General features: G+C 38.2%; 1 protein-coding gene across 7 annotated transcripts; it reads left to right on the top strand.

The window, feature by feature from the left end:
* The first annotated feature begins 10 nt into the window (after positions 1-10).
* nocte (no circadian temperature entrainment) lies at positions 11-19,843 on the top strand. 7 transcript variants are annotated; one of them, XM_029318579.2, is made up of 20 exons: positions 11-553; positions 1,625-1,772; positions 1,982-2,230; positions 2,536-2,692; positions 3,626-3,865; positions 5,743-5,820; positions 5,903-6,207; positions 6,322-6,829; positions 6,921-7,631; positions 8,094-8,530; positions 9,108-10,673; positions 10,776-12,716; positions 13,356-13,550; positions 13,639-13,947; positions 14,094-14,279; positions 14,352-14,487; positions 14,574-14,918; positions 15,130-15,275; positions 15,536-15,803; positions 15,882-19,843. In XM_029318579.2, the coding sequence occupies exons 2-20, from the start codon at positions 1,680-1,682 to the stop codon at positions 16,034-16,036; spliced, it is 8,025 nt and encodes a 2,674-aa protein (XP_029174412.1). In that variant the 5' UTR covers positions 11-553; positions 1,625-1,679; the 3' UTR covers positions 16,037-19,843. The 7 variants fall into 7 exon arrangements, with proteins under 7 accessions (XP_029174412.1, XP_029174411.1, XP_029174408.1 ...); XM_029318578.2 differs by having other exon boundaries at positions 3,623-3,865; XM_029318575.2 differs by having other exon boundaries at positions 3,605-3,865; positions 8,097-8,530.
* The last annotated feature ends 177 nt before the right edge of the window (positions 19,844-20,020 follow it).

Raw genomic sequence — 20,020 nt, 5'->3', positions numbered from 1 at the left:
TAAGAGGCGAACGGATAGAGAAAGAGAGTTCCGGAACGAGGGAAGAGAACGTGTTCGTGGGCTCTTCCGTGAAAAAAAATACGCACATCTCGCGAAATCTCATCGGATTATTTCGTCGCGAACAAACAAAAAAAAGAAAGAAAGGTATCCCCATCGAATTCGCGCGGCGTCGAAAAAAAAAAGGAGGGAAAAAAAAAAGGCCGCGTCGCGCGGAAGATACACGACGCCGCTATCGCCATCGTTGGCGACGACGACGGGATCGCGAATCCGCCGACGAGTGGCACGTCTGTGTGTGAGCGGTTCTCCTTGGTAAGCGTGACGTAATTGTATTGATCGGAGCGCGCGGAGGAAGGGACCCTCGAGAGTCGCGCATTCGCCATCTTGGACGAATTCGTCGGAGAAGAAGGTTTCTTGGGTGTCCTCACTCTGTCGTAGGCGCGGCGCGATCCGCTCGGAAGTGCACGGAATTCGCGTCTGAATCGCGCGTATAAATCTAGTTTTCACCGGGAATTTAACCCTGTTGTGAATTGTGAACCCATTTGGACGGACCAAGGTAAGTGCATGAATTTCCGCCGAAACCAGGCGAAAAATCCTCCTTCCTACGTGGAGGATGCTTCGCTGTATCCCGACACTTTTTCCCTTCTCCCCCCCACCTCTTCTTCCCCACCCCCCCTTCTCCGGGTCCTCGCGGAAACCTTCTCTCTCCGCTTTCTTCGACGACGGGGTACCGTTATCGCGAAATTACACACTCGTTCCTCCCGCCCCTCGAGTCGCGAGTTTCGCGGACTCCTCGACGACGACGGTGACGTCGACGTCGACGCCGACGGCGTGACGCGTATATCCGAGGCGTTTGTTGTTTTGGACGGGGATTTGACATTCGCGGGGCGGAGGATCCGGCGTACTTTTCGCCTCCTCTTTGACTTTCCCCGTATAATTATTATACCGGAGTATTTCGGATTTGCTAGGTAATAAATCGAGTTGTATTTTTGGTCGCACTCCTGAGAGTTCTTTTATTATTATTATTATTATTATTATTATTATTGCGCGCGGAGCGGCTTATTTCTGACAACGTGACAGACAAAGCTTTGTCTCGGCCTGTGTTTCACTCTAATGCGCCGTTAACGGGACGCGTTTTAGAAATTTCCTCTCCTCGCGTATTCCTGTAATTATGCAAATTATAATGGAATTAATGCTACTACATTGATATTGCTGTGTCGTTTATTATTATTATTATTATTATTATTATTATTATTATTGTAATTTATTATTATTATTATTATTATAAATGGTTTTCGTCGTGTAAGGCATTTACTAAACAAACTGTGTGCAATAATTATAATTGCACTATTGTATATCCTGTTGTAAATGTATATTTTTACTCGATTACATGTTTTATGGAACAAATTCATACGTCTATTCGCTTTTATATTTCTGATTATTTCATTGGTTTGATAATTCTTTGATTTTGAGAATCTAAGTAATATTAATTCTATCCATATGTAATTTCTAAAAATTTACTATACATAATAAAAAAACTTCAAATGTAATTGACATATATATATAAAGCTGTTTTTTTTCGCCATTGTTAATTTTTAGGGAGATGTTTAAATAACTGTCTTTACAGACAAAGGGTTCGTTCTTTGGGTCTGATTGGTACTAAATGGTTGCGTGCAGACAGCATGTCTACTCTGTCAGGGATTGTGTCGAAGGGGGAGAAAGGAAAATCCAAGTTTCAATCACTAGATATCAATAGCTTGTATCGGGTGAGTAGGGTAAGTTGATCACAATTTAATACTTTTATCTTCTAACAAACTCTTCTATTGTATTATTTTATCTTATAATATCGACCAATTAAAAGATAATATATGAAATAATCTATAAACAATTTAATTTTCGTAGTTTCTCATATTTTAATATTTAAGAACTAATTTTTTCTGCAATGTAAACTAGTTAAATGTTTTCAACAAATATTTGAATATAGGGCGAATCTTTGGAACCGCATCAGCAAAAAAATACATTACCGCGCAAACATGGAATGCAAAGTCTTGGAAAGGTGCCTTCGGCACGGCGTCCTCCTGCTAATCTGCCCAGTTTAAAAAGTGAAACTAGCAGCAGTGATCCAGCTGTCAGTCTTGTGCCAAGTGGAGGAAGTGGTTGGGCTACAACTAAGGATTCGACATCGTCGACCACTACTACTACCACAGTAGCAAGTTCACCTGATAACACTACTGTAAGTTATAAATCAATTTTTTAGATTACAGAGAATACAATTATCTTGCAGTTAACATTGTATTATTAATATTCTATCATCATAGTCATTTAACATAAGTTAATTTTTTGATAGTTATATAAAAAATAATTTATATTTTTATCTTTGTGAATATTTTTAATAAAAAAAATAAAGTTAAAAATTAAATTTCTTAATAAGAAAAGTTTACGAAAACAATTTGTTCTTGCTAATTGTTTTATTTTTATGTTTCATATTATGTTCATAATTTTAAAATGGATACTATTAAAGTTAATGTTTCCTTGCAGACTGTCTCTTCAACAGCACAATGCGCAGCAGGGACCGCTGTTCCAACATCTCTACACTCATTACTACCGGGACAACAAAATGTATCACAGTCTCCTTTTTTGGATCAAACAAACAACAAATCATCATGGAGCGCGATTATGAGCAGATCAGGAGATGGTGCGTAGAAAAATATTTATTCCATACATTATAGCACTACTGGCATGTAACGCGTAAAATTGATTGATATAGAATGTTAAGACTTTTAAGTTACTCATTTTTCACATTCTCTTTCCATCGAAACATTTTTGAACTCGTTTATCCAGAAGCAGGCTTAATTTAAAATAATTTAAGAGACAGTCCTGAAAGTATATTCAAAATTTTCTAAAAACTCAGACGTAATCATAAGGCGTGTCTAATTATAGCTGCAACTATAGAGTGAGAAAAAAGAAATCTTTAGTTTTCCATGCATAAATGTTCGTATGCTGCCTTCTCCTACGAATAGGGGATATACAAGATCGTAGGCAGGACGGCACGTGCAAGTTATTTGCGAGTTATTATTAATAAACTTCTCAGTTATTTTATTAATACTCATTGTCAGTTATTTAATCAATTAGAATTAATTATCAGTATATTGTTTATGTACGTATTATATCGACTAATATATTCTTAATCAATAGTTGATATGATTTTGTCTAAATGATACGATATATTAATGCCAATTGGAAATATGCAGATATATGTAGAAAAAATGTAGGTAGCAGTAATTATAGTATATGATTATGTTATTTATGGATTATATAAATAATATCTATTTAAAAGAGAATTTTTATCGAGATAATATGAAACTTTAAATGTCCAGAGTTGGATTGATAAAGGATGATGTAAACCATGAGATTACAGTATAATAGTATATCATGGACAATCACAATAGGATGTGAGACAATAATTCGTTCTTCAGTTCATATATATATATATATATATATATATATATTCATTTAACATCCATTTCTGGACGTTGGGCAGAGTTAAAGTGTAAGCGGAGCGGCGGTCTTTTTTTTTTTTTTTTTGGGTGGCACAATTAATTGATAGGTACGCCCATTGTGGCAGCAGTGGTTGGTTACGCGGGGCTCGTGGGGGGTGCGAAGGGGGCAAGAGGTGCCCTTGGACTGAGTTTCCTCGCCCATCAGTCCCCGCAGTTCCAACACGAGTTTCCCAGTCTCAGCGGACAGCCCTCCGCCTCCGTCTCCACTCAGAGCCAGACTCAACAGTCCTCGACAACATCCAATGCGATCTCGGTCGCAGTCCATCATTCGTTACTACAGCAACAGCCGTACTCCCACAACCACTCAGGTGGGGTGCTGCTTGCCTGTTGCTGCTAGATTCAATTTTTTATCTCTTTGCCAGTAGTGCTCTCTCTGTGCTTCTTCCCATGGTGGCTTATTTTTACGATTGCATTCTGAAATTATTAAATGAAATTATATTATGAATAATAGAAAATATAGTTGCCCATAGATTGGTGTAAATAAATTTGTTAGTAATGAAAACTGTGTGCAACAGAGATTTATAAGAATGCGCGATGCATGCGGATTCTTGACTCTGTATCTGATCATAAATAGGTCTAGTAAATTGTGCTTTGAGAAGTAGTAATTTTTTTACATATTGAATGTTGTTTAATGAAGACTACTCGTCTGCATATGTCTTAAAAGGTATTTGTGATAGTAAAATATGCTAGAGAGATAAAATTAATTTTATAATCTTTTGAAAAATTATGTGATAGGAATCTCAGGCTCTTGTTCCAATTTCTTTTTCTCTCATTATTAATATCTTGTAAGACTTGATGCAATTATTAGAAACTATTTGATATATGTATATACTGTGTATATCTATATAATATCACATATATAATATATCAAGAAAGTTGAGGTCTTATAAATAACTATAATTAAACATAAATATTAGCAATCTCAATTGCATTTAATTATATATTTATAATTTATGTAATTTCCCCTTAAATTTCTATTTGATAACGTTTGCATATAGTTAATATGTCTATTATTGTTTAACAAATCTGAATTGTTTTACACATATAAAATGTGGTGCACAATATTATTTTACGTTGTTTACTATGGAAGTAAATTGATTTTGTATTAAGATGCATATGTATATAATATTTAAAATATTTTCTCTTAGACGTATATTAAAGAAATATTACAACTAATTATACTTAACACTAGATTCATGTAAAAATGAAAATTTTTATGAAATCTATGTTTTTTTGTCTATTAAGATTTTAAAAATAACTTTTTTATGCATCATATGTTGTAATTTTAGACATAGATGTAGAAGATTGATTTGACTATAAATGTTGATATGCATTATTATATATGTTTGTAGAAAATTGTTAGATAGTATTACAATATGTACCAAGTCTCGCATATATCATTCAAATTTTAACGTTTATGATATCATTTGATGAGAAAAACTTATAAAACATACAAAGACTCGAGATTGGTACATAATGTTGAAAGATGTGTATATTTTTTATCTCTTTTATCAAGTAAATATTTTAATAATCTAGGTTATTGTACCTGCCCATTTCTTATTCTTATATTTTTAAACTTGCACCATGAAAGCATTACATTGACATTCTGTTATACGAAAAAATGTATTAGCCTTTTTCTTGGATAAGTTCATATATGTTTCTATATGCGGAAAAAAATTTGAATAATTATATTATCCCCAAGTATAAGTAAACATATATGATTATCATAGAATTATTGTAATTTATTAAGATTGATAGATTATTGATAAAATGTGTGTAATTATTATAATTATATATGGTATATTTACATAAAACAAAATTATAATATATACGTTTTACTAGCTCGCGCGATTAATTTTTATTCTAGATTAAATGAATTTAAATAATTTATTTATTTTATGATTATTTGAAAACTTATATTTTTTTTATTTTATGTGTATTATTCAGTTTTTTTTATTAATCAGAACACACTAAACTTCTGTAAAGCATGATATATGGAAAAATTTTATGCACAGAGAGCCTCTGCGACCGCGTGCGAGCATGCGTGTATCTTGTTTTTATCATGTATCTCATAAATATCGATTCTTTTTTCGTCAATATTGATATATTACTGTTATTATGTATTAGAATACACAGCATATATTATTTGTTTATGTATCACTTATCTAACGAATTAACTATGTAGCTGGCACGCCGGGAAATCAGCAGTCAAATCGAGAGTTAAATGCGCAGTATGGTCCAGGACCGAGCCTGCGTCCACAAAGTAAGTCTCTCGCAATTTAATGACAGTAGATTGTTGTTTGTTTGTTGAAAATACATAATGATTGTATGAATCTCTTTTGCAGCCGAAGGAAGTTGGATTCAAGGAGGGAGTCGCACGGCAAGTGGCGCAGCGCCAGCAACATCAGCTGGTCCCGGAAATGGGAATACTCCGGGGGGCCAGGGCCTCCCATTAAATATACCTGTTTCAGGAGGACACACCCAAGAGGGACCCGGTGGAGGGCGGCAGAACTTGGGCCAATCGCCCAACATGGGCGCGGGCCCGGCAGGCCAGCATAATGCCGTAAATAATCAAGGGTCTGTGCCTGCAACCGGTACTCATCAAATTGGGCCGAATTTGCATCATTTTCGGGGACTTATCCCGCCGTTTGTGAGTTTGTTATTACGATTGTTTTTTGCAAGCTTGAATTTGTGTGAATTATTTTTTCTTTTTTCTTCGGTCTTGCGATAACGAAATTATCGTTTAACGTTATTATTTTTTCAGATGTATAGATCAAATTTTCCTGGTGGATTTCCTCCGCAATTTCCATCAAATTCTGGATCCAATAGCCCCCGACCCAGATTCAATCATCCCTTGGATCGATTTCCACCTCCTCAACGTGACCGTGTGGCCGAGGAAGAGATTCTGACTAGACCCATTATCAAGGAAGAAGATCTTACTCGTATGGATGATATTTCACGTGATGCAGGATGGGCTGCGCACGATGATATTGATTATAACCAAAAATTGGCCTTTAGCGACGATGAACCCGATCCAGAACCGAAAAATGACGAGAAAAAAGATATCAAGGAGAAAAAGGGCGATGATAATGCCACGGAGGAGCAGGAGAAATCTCGAGATAAAAGAGATTCTTCGAAGGAGCTTCGTCATCCGCCGCATCGTTCTTGGACTCAACCTTCTATGAATCGTGATTATCGTGGATCAAATGGTGCGAGTGGTAGTGGCGGCTACAATAATCAATCGCAATTGCACTCTGTACATTCTTTGAGAGGTTGGTTCATTTTTATTAGACAAAATTAATACCAACCTTAATAATCTGTTCAAGTTTCATTTATAACAATATATATTTTTATTACAAATAGGTGTCGAAGACGACGAGACGTGGAACGAAAGACATAGAATCAAGGTTGAAGTTGCGTCCAGTGTCGAACGTGCACGATTACGCAGGCAAGAAGAAGAGAAACGTTACCAAGAATTGACCAAACAAGCGGCAGCTAAGAAATTACAGGATTTGGAGCAAAAGATAAAGGAGAAACAGGCGAAGCAAAAAGACGAGGAACGCGCACAGTCAGGCGAGACTAAAAGCTTGATCAGCATCCCACCTGTACCTCTTCCTATTCCCGAATGGGAAAGAGAAAAGGAAAATAGGGAGCGAGAAAGCAGAGAACGAGACCGCGAAAGGTCTCGTACCTCGTCCGAAGGAAAGGATGAGAAAATTATCACGTCTGGTCGCGAGACTCGCGACAATCTCGCGAGAGAGGGTCGAGATCAAGGACTAGCGGACTTTCGTCAGAATGAGCGGCAGAATTTCTTACGGCAACAGGATACTACGCGCAGCGAGCGCGAAAGGGAACGCGATCGCGACCAAAGAGACTCGCGAGATCGCGAACAACCGGCATTTTCTCGACATTTTCAGAATAATTTACCGCCCAGGTTTCAGAAGCAACAGGCAGAGAGGAGCGGCGCGAATTTCAATCGAATTTCGCCCAATGCGGAAAGACCTGCCTCGCAATCTGTTCCATTCTCCCAGCAATATGATCCTGGTAGATGGCTTCACAATTACAATACATTGAGTAAGTTTTTGATAGAATGTAGAATCACTCAGAACAATGTGTCATATTTTATTCTAATAATTGCGATTGAACTGTAAAGAAAATAGTTATTTAAATTTTTTGTAATGAGTAAATATTAATAATAGAGATACAAAAAATAATTCTTACAATTAATTTTTGAAAATGAAAAATGCAATCCGAATCTTTAACATGGTTAGAAATCTAATATACTAGTATCTTAAATATGGATGATATCTAACGTGACATTTTTATCTGTGAATTATCTTGATCCCTTATCTTTTCCTTTTACTTGATAAAATGTTCAAGTTATTTTTAACTTGATTAGAAATCTAATATGCTAGTATCTTAAATATGGATGATATCTACTATGACATTTTTGTCTGAATTATCTCTTTGTTCTTATCTCTTCTTTTAACTTGATAAAATATTGAAGAAGCTGTACAAATATGCAACTTGCATTAGTAGATACCAGTATGAAGCAGTCCATGCCACCGCAACGTCGTAACAGAACCGATTCTGACGCATCAGTACCCTTGGACGATGAGCGACCTCCGTCTCGGGATCATCGTAGCGGTGGCGCGCCGCCAACGAGGGAGGATCGTTATCGACATTCTTCGCATCGGTCCTACGACAGTCGCAAACCGGCCGGTTATTACGACGAATATAACCGTAATTTCAGAGATTACGAGTACGATGATAGACACCCTCGTGACTCATGGGAACGCGAGAGGCATTTCGATGACAAGGAAAGAGATCCGAAGGAAAATCTGGACTCGAGAGATAATCGAGACGGTCGTGATGTCAAAGATTCTCGTCCCACCAGTCGTGACGCTCGAGACATTAGAGATATGCGCGACCGAGATAACAAAGAGAAGAAGGATTACGACAATTATTCGAAGGTAAATAATTTGAAATGATAATTTTTACACTGAAAAAAATATTTATGTAAAATTACATGATTAAGCTAGGTTTTTTTCCGACCCAGCATAATCATGCAATATTGATACTTACGAGGAAGATTACAGATTGTATGTAATTTTATATGAAATATATTCTTAAATATTTTCAAGATTAAAAATATTTCACTGTGGAACATGTAATTACACATAGGAAATGTTAGGAATGTATAAATGCTATAAAATAATGTTATAAATAAAATAGATAAATACTTATGAAATAAAATGTTAATAAAGTAAAAATAATAAATTTAAAATTACATATGATTTTTGCATAAAAATAGTAATTTTACCTATATTTTACATGTATTTTTACATTAATATGTATTTTCACTTTAAAACAAATGGAAAAAAAATTACAGTAAAAGCAAGTAACTTTTCCAGATCTGAACTAGTAATTTCCATGTAAAAGTACATGGATTTTTTTCAGTGTAGGCTTTGATAGATTTGATTTCTCAGCAACATTTCCATCACTCAGCATCACTCTGATTAAATTGACAACAATTTTTACTTTCCACAGGATTCCTTCGATGAGCGAGAACGCGAACAAAGGGAGCGCCCCGAGAGTTCGGAGTGGCGTGAAGAACGCAACGCGGGACAGGATAGACAACTCGAGAGCCGCCGTGATGCGCCGAAGGAAGAGCGCAACGAGCGTCCGCAGAGACCGGATTCGCGCGACAGTCGCGCTTCCAGAGAGTCGAAAACGTCCTTGCGCGACGACGATCTGCATAAATTACGCGATTGCAATTCCTGGGTGAGCGAAGTGTCGGATTACGAGGAAAAGAAACGAGACTTGTTGTATCACGAGGAAGTTAGGGAGAGGGATAGAGATAGAAGGCAACCGCCTGGTCCAGTTACGAAAGAGAAGCTCGAAGCGGACGAATTGAAGAACGAGAAGCGCAGCTTGACTCAATTGAAGAGAGGCAGTTCTGATCTTCCGGAGAAGAAGGATCAGCCGAAGGAAGGTTCCGTCGAAGCGAAGAAAGATACGGATGTGTGGAATAGAAAAGCGGAACGCTCTTCGGAGAGCAGACAGATTGAGAGAGGTGACAATTCGCCAAAGGCATGGGCCGACGCGATATCGCCAACTTTCGAGAAGGAGGAGGAGAAGATAACGGAGACTGCTAAAGAAGGCAAGGAAAGCGATGAAATTAAGCAAAGTTTATTGGATAAGCCGACTTTGGAGAAGAGAGAAGAGGCTATTACCGAAGATGTTAAAGAGCAAGTCAAGGATGAGAAGCGAGAGAAGAATACGCGTAACAGAACGAGTAGCGGTAGCTCCAGTTCTAGAGTACGTGAATCTCGCGGTGGCCGTCAGTGGGGAGGAACCTTCAGTGTCTTCACTCGTTGGCGTGGTCCGGAGTCTAGGGGGCGACGAGGCGGACCACGACCTGCCGCTAGCAAGTCCGGACTGTCCGCCAAGAGCGGTTTCTACGGACATACCGATTCCGAGAACAGTGCCGATGAAGTATCCGGCTCTACCGAGTCCGGGAAGGAGGATAAGCGATCGGCACGCTCTCCTAAACCGTCCCAGAAGATCGAGAAGGAAGAACGTAATCGCGAGGTGTCCAGACGAGATGACAAGCGCGGCACCGAGGCGTATTCTCAAGCGCGCAGCGAGAAGAGAGGGTACGACGGAAAACCCAGTCACGAGGCTTTCGCGCCCTCGGGCGAACCATCCCGTCGTGGAAGAGGCGGCGGTTTTCGCATTCGAAACACGGCGACGGGCAGCCGTATGGAAGGCTACGGACCGCCGTCCAGCAAGAGTCCGTTCTCGTCGGAACGGAACGCGGACGAGAAGCATCAGCAGCAGAGCGCCGGACGGCAGAATCCACCGACGCCGACCTTGGAGAAGGAGGCGAGCCTCTTGCAGTCCGCGCCAGTCGAGTCCACCGATGACAAGATCATCGCGAAGCAACAGGCGCTTACGGCGGGTATCACAGGCAGACGCAATAAATCCCCGAGTCAACAAACTCAGCAATCCGCTAAACAAGAAGGGGGTCAGGTCGCTAACGTTATATCCCAAAAGGCACAAATGCGAAAGGAAGAGTCGCGTTCCAAAAGAACTCGCAGTGGAAGCAGAAGGGTATGTATAATTTTAATAAACATATCGCTGTCTAATGTTTTGTAGATCTAGAATCTATCTTCCATATATTTCTTGATATTATATGATGTAATCGCGTTTCAGGGGAGAGATAATCGCGAAGCTCGTTCACGCGGCAGTAGCAGCAACGTGTCAAAGCAGCCCCAATCGGACGTGGGTAACGAGGATTGGGAAACTACGTCGGAGAATAGCGAGGAACATATAGAGGACCACAAGGAGTCTCGTAACAGTCGCAACAAGCATTTCGGTGGCCGGCCGATTCAAGCTACGAACCAGAATGCTATTGGCGCGAATCCGCATTCCCGCAGGAACGAGCAGTCCGCGGCGAACGCCAGGGAGCAACGCGAGAAAAATCCCAAGTCTTCCAATCCGGCGTCGCGAGCCCCGGGAGCGGAGAAACGGAATCTGCAGAACGCCGGCTTCGGCGCTCAGAAGAATCACAATACCGACGGCATCCCGCCCTTGATGCAAAACGCACAGATACAAAACGGCGGAAGATCCAGAAGTCAGAGCTCGACCAACAGCGGCGCGATCTCGAGTAAATCGAGCAACAAGGACAGCATGGTCAATCGTATCGACGAAATCAAACTAACCGATCCGAACCTCGTGAATCAAGCGCTGAACGATCTCAATAAGAAGTCTCAGGCAAAGGATAAGAAGCTGATGGACTCGGAAATGGAGAGCAACAGCTGCACCGAGGACACCGCGAACGCGACAGCAGAAGATAAAGTGGACGCCGATGGTTTTCAGGAGGTACGTTCGAAGAAGAACGTGAAGGAGTCGAGACACAGTCAGAAAGAGGAGGCGAAGCCGGTTAAAAGAGACAAGGAGAAGGAGCGCGAACGCGAACGCGATCGTTCGAAATCCAAGTCGAACGGGTCGCAGCAAGCTCTGCAGCAACAGGTACAAAATATTCCGCCCTTACTCGGCCAGAATATCCCTCAGCCAGCGAATTTGTCGCAGAAGCGGGAATACGACAATAGGAATTCCAGAAATATAAGACTGGCCCCGCGCTTCCAACGTTTGGTGAAGCAACAACAACAGCAACAACAGATGTGCTCGACGGAAGCCAGCGACATAAATAAGCTGAATAGTCCCGGAAACAATTATGCCAAGGACTCGTCCAGCAATCCTGCGCCGCCACCGGCGGTCAACGCCTGGGACAAACCTTTCACTAGCCAATTGCGTTCGAATTCTCCGTCCGCGGTTCCTACGGATATTCAGCTGATGTCGGGTTTAACGGCTCAAAACGATCACAGTCACGAAGGTAACGAGGCTAACTCCGGACACAGCAGTCAACGAAATTCCCCGAGCGGCGAAAAGACGGTGAAGAATCTGAAGGAGACCCTGACGGAGAAGAACGTCGTGTCCGACGTGTCTTCGCCTCCTGTGCAGACCCTGATCTTCGAGAACACGAATTATTCCAAGACCACGAAGACGAGTGGACCGACCGATCTGGCGGTGAAGTCCAAGTTCTCGAATCACATCAAGCAGCAGCAGCAGCGAGCCGAGAAGCGCGCGGAGATGGAAGAGGAGGGCAACGGCCAGGTGCAGCAACATCCCCAGCAACCGGCGCTTTCCGTCGCGTTCCCCAATAAACCGAATGATCTGATCAAGGACAAGAATCAGGAGCCTATCCAAATGCCGCTGTCATTCAACAAGAACGAGGACAACGCCGACATGAAGTTGGACTTCACCTTCGACTCGGATCTTTCGCAGCTGACGGAGGACAAGAGTAAGAGCTTAGGCATGCCGCGTTCCATGCATATGGCCGGAGGTCAGAGCACCATATCGCCGTCGACCGCGGAGCTCAACCTGAAAATCGCATCCGTGAAAAAGGTCTGGGAGAACGCGCCGATGCCGACCGTGGTCGAGCACGAGGACGGCAGCGGTGTGGTGGGTAGCGCGACCAGCTTCCCGCAGGCTTTCGAGAGCGGCGACGTCGACGATAGTTACAGCCCGCATCAGCAATACAATCAAAACAATATGAAAAGCGAAATCACCACGTCTACGAATGTGTGCAAGGTGAGAAATCATTTTGAGAATATTTGCTGTTACTTATTATGCCGCATGCATTAAAGAATCGTTATCACTTAATAGTTTCTCCAGTGTTTATTTTTTATTTGTATTATTATTTTTGTTGTTACTCTATTGTCATAATTAATTGCTTTTCTCGATAATTTTTTTGTTTGAAAAATTTTGTCCAGTAAAAGTGTGGTGAAAATGAGAAAGGTAAGTGGCTAACTTCTTTGGCCGAAGGTGAATATTCAGTCAGCCACTTGTCGATGATCAGTAGATGATTTAACACAGTAACCATCATTGTTTTTCATCATCGTTACATTTACATTAGTGTATTATCATTAATACAGTTATCATTATCATTGCTCATTGTCATCGTTATATGTAATATTATAATATTTGTGATTATAACTTTCAATATCAGTTAGAAGACAAGGTACGTGTATTATTACAAAGAGTATAATGAACCTATTCGCATTTTCACCAGATTTTCCCAAAACAGATCTGAGAACAATTTTTCATTTTTAAAACTCGACGAAATGTGTTTATTGAAAAATTGCTGTTTACGCGATGTATGTAGCAACTTAATATTGAAACATATAATGTCCCTTGTGGGAAGACGCTGACTCTTTGCCTGATGCGCAGCTGGTTCCCCCGCAGGTGAAGCCGCAGCAACAGTCCTCGGGGAGCAGCGGTACGCAACCGGGCTCTACCGTCCCTGGACCGAGTCCCATCGGAGCCGGTCAAAGTCCAATCGGCCACCCTCCCGTTAGTCTTCAAGGTCCTCTGAGCCCACCCCCGTTCAATTCTACCGGCCAACCTTCACACATCAACTATCAGGTAATTGTTGTTTTCTTTTTTTCTATTAATTGCGAACATTTTAAATATACAGAATAGAAATCTAAAGAACGGTGTTCTCATTTTGCAGGAATTCCCGCAGTATCCTGGCTCGCAAGCGGCGCAATACGGCGGCATGTCGGCCATACCGTCGCCACCGGCTGTATTGTTCAACACAGGCTCGGGACAGTTGCCGGCTCAAGCGGGCGGTTTATACGGAGCGTTTCAATTGGATCAAAGTCGATCGCCGTTTACGCAGTACGCTCCCTATGCTCCGTCCCTCCAGAGCTCGTTCAGCCAGCAAAACGTGTACCTGCAGCAACCGCCGCCGCCGCCGCCTCACGCGCCGAATGCTCCCACCCCGGAAATGTATCAAAACAATTTGTCTCAATACCGTATCGTACGTAAATTTTATTTTTCTTATAATTTCTCTTGTTCTTATCATATATATTGAAATGAACTCAAACTGACATCATTCGACGTTAAAATGACGTATGCTTGCTAGCTGGGAAAATGAATTAATTTTTCCAATTTGTTTTGTAATAGACTGCAGCAGCTGCTCCTCCGTTTGGACAAAATCAACAACTCAGCAACAATCCTAATACGGTACTTATCAGTTCATCGTCAAATTCTTTAATGTCGGCTAGCGTCAAACCGTCGTCTCAACCAATCGGAGCTATCGGAACTAAAGCTCCGCATTTCCAGACTCCATCCGCTCCTCAACCTAATCAGGTGAGATTTTATCATAGTCTAACAAAGAGTAGTAAATCCAACGATATTTTAACAAGAATTATTTTCTTTCAGTTGGCTTATATACCATACGATCCAAATCAAGTGCTTGGTGTAAGTGGCAGTTACTTGAATAATTCACAATTAGTACAGAGACCTGGTCCAAATGTTCAAGCATCTGCCAATAGTTACTACAGTGCCACATCTGCCGGTAAATATGACATTTCCTTTCATGAATTTACATATTGCATACGTTTTATTCAACGTATTCTATTTACTATTTTAATATATCTTTAGATGTGTTCCCTGGATCGCAAACGGGTTTTTACCAATCTGGCGGTGCCACTCAACAAACTGGAACTCATTACGGTTTACAAGGATTTGGCCAGCATAATCAAAGTCTGGCAACGGGTAACGCGACCCCTGTCGGTCTACAAAATTATGGTCCCAGTTTTTTGTCTAGTTCAGGATTGCAAATAGCAGCGGCGGCTCAACAATTTCGTAATCCCACCGGTGGTTTACCGGGACCAGGAAATGCAGCGCCTACGTTTCTTAGTAAGCACCAACCGCAGGAGCAACCCAGACAGTTGAAGAGCCCATCTGGAAATCAACAAGATGTGCTCGCATCAGTTTTTGGCTCGAGTAAGTTCAATATTAATTTCAAAATAATAAGATAAATAGCTTTAGCCAACAAAAGATTGAATTTTTTATAACATTTTATTTTAGATGAATCTTTTAAAAGTTTCATCTAAAATATCGAAATTAAAGGCAAATTCATAATTTTCTTTGAAAAAAATTTCACAATTCGACGAGTTTTCTGTCGAACTGGATTAGACCAATATTTTAATTTTAGCTTCTCAAATACCGTCACCTAAATCGAGAAATTGCAAACAACAATCTTCGTCGCAGCAACCGCAGCCCAGTCCTACACAGCATCATAAGTACCCACAATATCAGGGCGCTGGCCAGTCTGCTCTGGTAAGCAGCTACAATCCCTACGTATGTACCATTTATTCATTAAAATTATCATTTCTATATCATCACATATATGTATCGTTTTTCTCTATTTTTATCTTATCAAGCTAAATATATATGGAATTATTTTTTGTCAATAAATATAAATTTAATAAAATTAATATTACAAATCTAATATTACAATAAAAGAAACATGTACATTGAAAACATCTGATTGTACTTGAAAAATAATACACAATATATTCTATGCTATATATATTCTACATTTACTCTAATGTATGCAGGTTTTACAGCAGAGCGTACGTGGAATAGGTATACCTGGTCGGCCTGGTATTCAACCATCGCAACAGCGTTACCCGCCTCCGATACAACGACCTGTTGTACCATTTGCCCCAGGTCCAAACCCGAATAATCCCACGCAGCAACAACCTGCTTGTATGCCAACGCAACAGCAGCAACAAGCTCAAATTAATCGTCACAGACCAAATTTACATCAGCAGCAGCAGCAACAACGTAATATGAAGATGCAACAACAATATTACTCATCACAAGGTTTGTAAAACGCAGATATGTGTATAGAAATTATATACACGATTAATATTTAATTAACAAATGTATTTTTTCTCTCAGGAAACGTTAAGATGGATTCAAATGACAAAGCTGATAATCATAATGACAAAATGAATGATGGCCCCTCTGGAACACAGCCTGTAGGTAACAAGCCCAATGTGAACCAGCAAGATAGTGATAACAATAAGGAGGAAGTGAATCAGCAAAACGAGTGAAATACGTGAATTTTTACGTGAAGGTGAACACACTGCTCTTCCATTTGTGTGCAAAAAAAACATCTTTCTTTGGTTAAACCTTTGATATAATTTCGTCGAAAAAAATAAGGGCAAAGACTGACGTGCTTTTTTATAATACGAAAAAAGGAGCACGCAGTGTCACAATGAAATTCGATTATCTACGAAATCACGTGCTTATATAATCGACTATAATAGTTAAATAGATGAATTAAAAATCTGATTTTTGTGCTGTATCGAAAGAAGGGAACTTATAGGAAGATAACATTATTTATACGCACCTCTACCCGTTCTTTAGTTCTAACAATATAAACTTTTCGTCTCTATGCAGTCGAAAAGACGTTTATATTAAGCATTTCCATTATTAAATATCGAATACATATATATAAATATATATATATATATTTATAAGAATGGTAACGAGTTAATCACGAGCTCTGATTGATACTGCTACAAAAGGCTGGAAAAAGTGACACATTTACTAATGTCTTGTGTAACATTTAAATACTTGACTCAAGAAGAAATGTGTCGTCGAAATGCTAGCTAATCGATCACGAATGCAAGTCGGATAACAAAATATTGTGTATTGTTGTGTTAAGAATTCATAAGGTTGTATCTGTGGGAAGAGAGATAAAAAAATTGAGACTATATATATATGTATATGTATATATATATATGTATATCCAAAAAAATATGCATATATATAGATATATCTCTATACCCAGATCAATCTACGACAAATGAAAATGAATGCTAGGATGCCTGAAAAATCTAATACAGGTTTTCTTGATCATATAGAGATAGGAAGATGAAGCGACAAAGAGAGAAAGAGAAAGAAAACAAAAGAGAGGAAAAAAGCAATTAGTGAAGGAAACAATTACAATTATTGCAATCTCGTATGTAGCATTGAAAGAACTGAAACAAACGGTGGTAATAAAGTCCTCCGTTTATTCAAACAATAAGAAATTTACTTCGATTACTACTTCGATTATGATTGTGTATCCACGAATCGGATCTACGCATGACTATGTCGTTTCCCTATGTACGCGACAGAGAAAAGCTCTATATGTATATTGGTCGTTTTGTCGATGATGCGAGATCATGGCGAAACTTGTGCGGAATAGGAAACCGTTGTTGATAGGTATCGCACAAATCATCATGATCTGGCTTTACTCACGACGAGTTTCAATCATTAGGTATATAAGATACTGCTTGTGAAGCGTGAAAAGCTGAATATGTCGTGGATTACGTCGAGTCTTTTCACGCTTAAAAAGATTATGTTGGATCAAGCGAATCGCAACCTAAACTACTACTATCGCAACGTATAAAAAAAAAATAAAAAAAGGATTGTATATTCTCTGCTTTCGTTGCAGTTAAAGCTTTGTTATAAAGATAAAGCTCATGAAAAATAAATAGTAGTATTTACAGGAGCCAGTCGTTGCCAGATTTATTCAGCAAAGAGACAGTGGCCATGCCCATTTTGCCTGGTTTTCGTAAGAAATCTAGAGCGTCGAGACAGATAGGATGTTTAATAATTCTCAACAAAAAAAAACAAAATATACTGCCAGTCGTACTGACGACCACTATTCTTGAACTCTGAGGATTTTTCATGTCATATTCGTGATATGTCTGTATGAATAGTGAAACATGTATTAGAGAAAGAGAAGAAAGACACTTCACACATGTAGACTTGTTAAAAATTTAACACTTCAATGAATTTAGAAAATATCGATTAAGAAAGAGGACAAAGATTGCGATTTTACTCCCTTTTATCCCGAACACATCTTTTCTCTAAAAAGCAGTGTAAGAATTAAAAAAAAACAATCTAGTAAAAGATGAGTGTGTAATATGTAAATCGACAAAATGGTGAAATCACGACGCTTGAATTAGAAATGAGGCTGCACAATTCCTTGTTGCAAGGAAATGAGTACTTCGTGAGATCTCGCCAAGTAATACGGAGGCAATGTACACAATATTAAAGAAAAAGAATTATTGGAGTTTCGAAAAAAGAAAAAAGATAGTAGTAAATACTTCTCTCTTGTGTTGTCTTAATTCTTTAGTATTCGGATGACGTGCTTCCTGTTATAATTTATATCCCTAATTATTGATTTACCGATACTAATTGTGTGTATATGAGATTTTCTCATTTTATATATATATATATATATATACGTTGAAATTTTGCATAAAAATAGAATTTTAATGTATTTGAATCCTTAAAAATACTTTTATTATAAATGTAAAATTATTGGCTGTACTAAAGCACGACATACGAATACTGAAGGATCAAGTTCTCTATCATAAACATTATCGCGATGGCTCTATTACCACATTGATCATCAGCAACTGCATCATTATTAGCAGCATTGTAACAGTAGTATAGAAGAGTAGAGGTAGCAGTGGTAATAGTTGATGTTTGCAGTAATCGCGATATATAATGATAGTATTAATAATAATAGCTATAATAATAATAGTAACTTTGCACACAATGCTAGTAATAGTGGTAGTAATAACATATATATTTGCAGCAGCAGCAGTAATAGTATTGAAAAACAATTGTATCGCAAACTATTCTCCTGAATTTTTAAAACAAAATTTTCACATCATTTTTATCGATATTCTTCTATTATTATTTGTTTTTTATGGCCTTTTATTTTTTTATATAATATATTACCATTACAAGTATATACATTATGGAAGAAATGATTGTTATCATAACTATTACCATTGCTATTGTCGCTGAATGTTATTTTATAATTGTCACAACTTATATATACTATTTTGTATGCTATTCTTGCTACTGCTATTACTATCATTTGTTGTAAGATTGTTGCTGTTATTATTATTATCGTTACTATATTAGTTAATATTTGTTATTATTAGTACTATTATTATTATTCCTATCGTTATTATTTACTATTATTATTATCGCTCTTGTTAGATATACTATTACTGCCGCTGTTGTAATTACGATTATTATTATCATCGAAGATATACTATTACTACTACTATCGCTATATCATCTGCTATTGCTACTGCTGCAATTGTCACTATTACTATTAGTACGACTGCTACTATTATTATTTTATATTTTAATTATTTTTATTATAATTATTGCACGTGTACACTCGATGGATAATGAAGGTGAAGAAAGTAAGCTAACAAGAGTAAGTAAATGAAAAAGTATGCTTAATTGTATGGGTATGTCTCTCTTTTGTAGGATATTCGATAAATTTTATTGAAAATAATTAAAATCTGTTTAGTAACATTCATTATATAGCTTAAAATGCGAAGTGGATTTTTGTTTATATCACAGTATATAGATTCGAGCCGATAGTCTGTCGTATTACAATAGTCGCTCTTACAACGATATGTGTGTGCTAAAATACTTTAATATTTAATTAATTTTTACTATATAAGATCGTGTATTTTAATTTATAAGAATGCGATTATTTGTTTATTAGAGAATATTTTTGCGGATTTTTTAAAAGCGTTTATCATGATTTTTTTAGCAAGTGAAAAAGTTATTCTCATAATATCGTATAGGATTCGTTATACTTGATGGCAATATTGTAAATTGTTGATATTTTACTGTAAAGAGACGAAGGTTTATACGGTTTCCGATATATTTAATGTTGTAAGTATTAACACACGATAAAGTTATATAAAAGTAATACGACAGACCTATCGCAGGGCGCCTGTAATTATAAACGATCTGTAGTTAGAAATATGACAAACACTACTTATACACCTACGTGCTAAAACGTGAAAATAAAATAGTAAATGGCACTTTGCTACTATTAATTTATATAATTAATTAATACAACCCAACAAAACTATATATAAATGAGAAAATTCATAAAATATTTCACTATAAAAGAACAAAGTTTAAGATGTACATTTTGGCAAAAATAATATATTTTAGTGTTAAGAAAATGTGATAAATATTAAATTTGAATATATATT

Source organism: Nylanderia fulva, unplaced genomic scaffold, assembly GCF_048542155.1.
Source record: "Nylanderia fulva isolate GAGA-0341 unplaced genomic scaffold, ASM4854215v1 Scaffold2, whole genome shotgun sequence".
NCBI lineage: Eukaryota > Metazoa > Arthropoda > Insecta > Hymenoptera > Formicidae > Nylanderia > Nylanderia fulva.
This window is presented reverse-complemented; position numbering and strand designations above follow the sequence as displayed.

What these genes read in the sequence shown, in the direction of transcription:
- nocte (XM_029318574.2), top strand. Translation starts at nt 1,680, where the DNA reads ATGTCTACTCTGTCAGGGATTGTGTCGAAGGGGGAGAAAGGAAAATCC. An exon ending in GTACTCCCACAACCACTCAG is followed by an intron (nt 3,866 to 5,742) that starts GTGGGGTGCTGC and finishes TTAACTATGTAG; the next exon opens with CTGGCACGCCGGGAAATCAG. An exon ending in CCGCTCCTCAACCTAATCAG is followed by an intron (nt 14,280 to 14,351) that starts GTGAGATTTTAT and finishes ATTTTCTTTCAG; the next exon opens with TTGGCTTATATACCATACGA.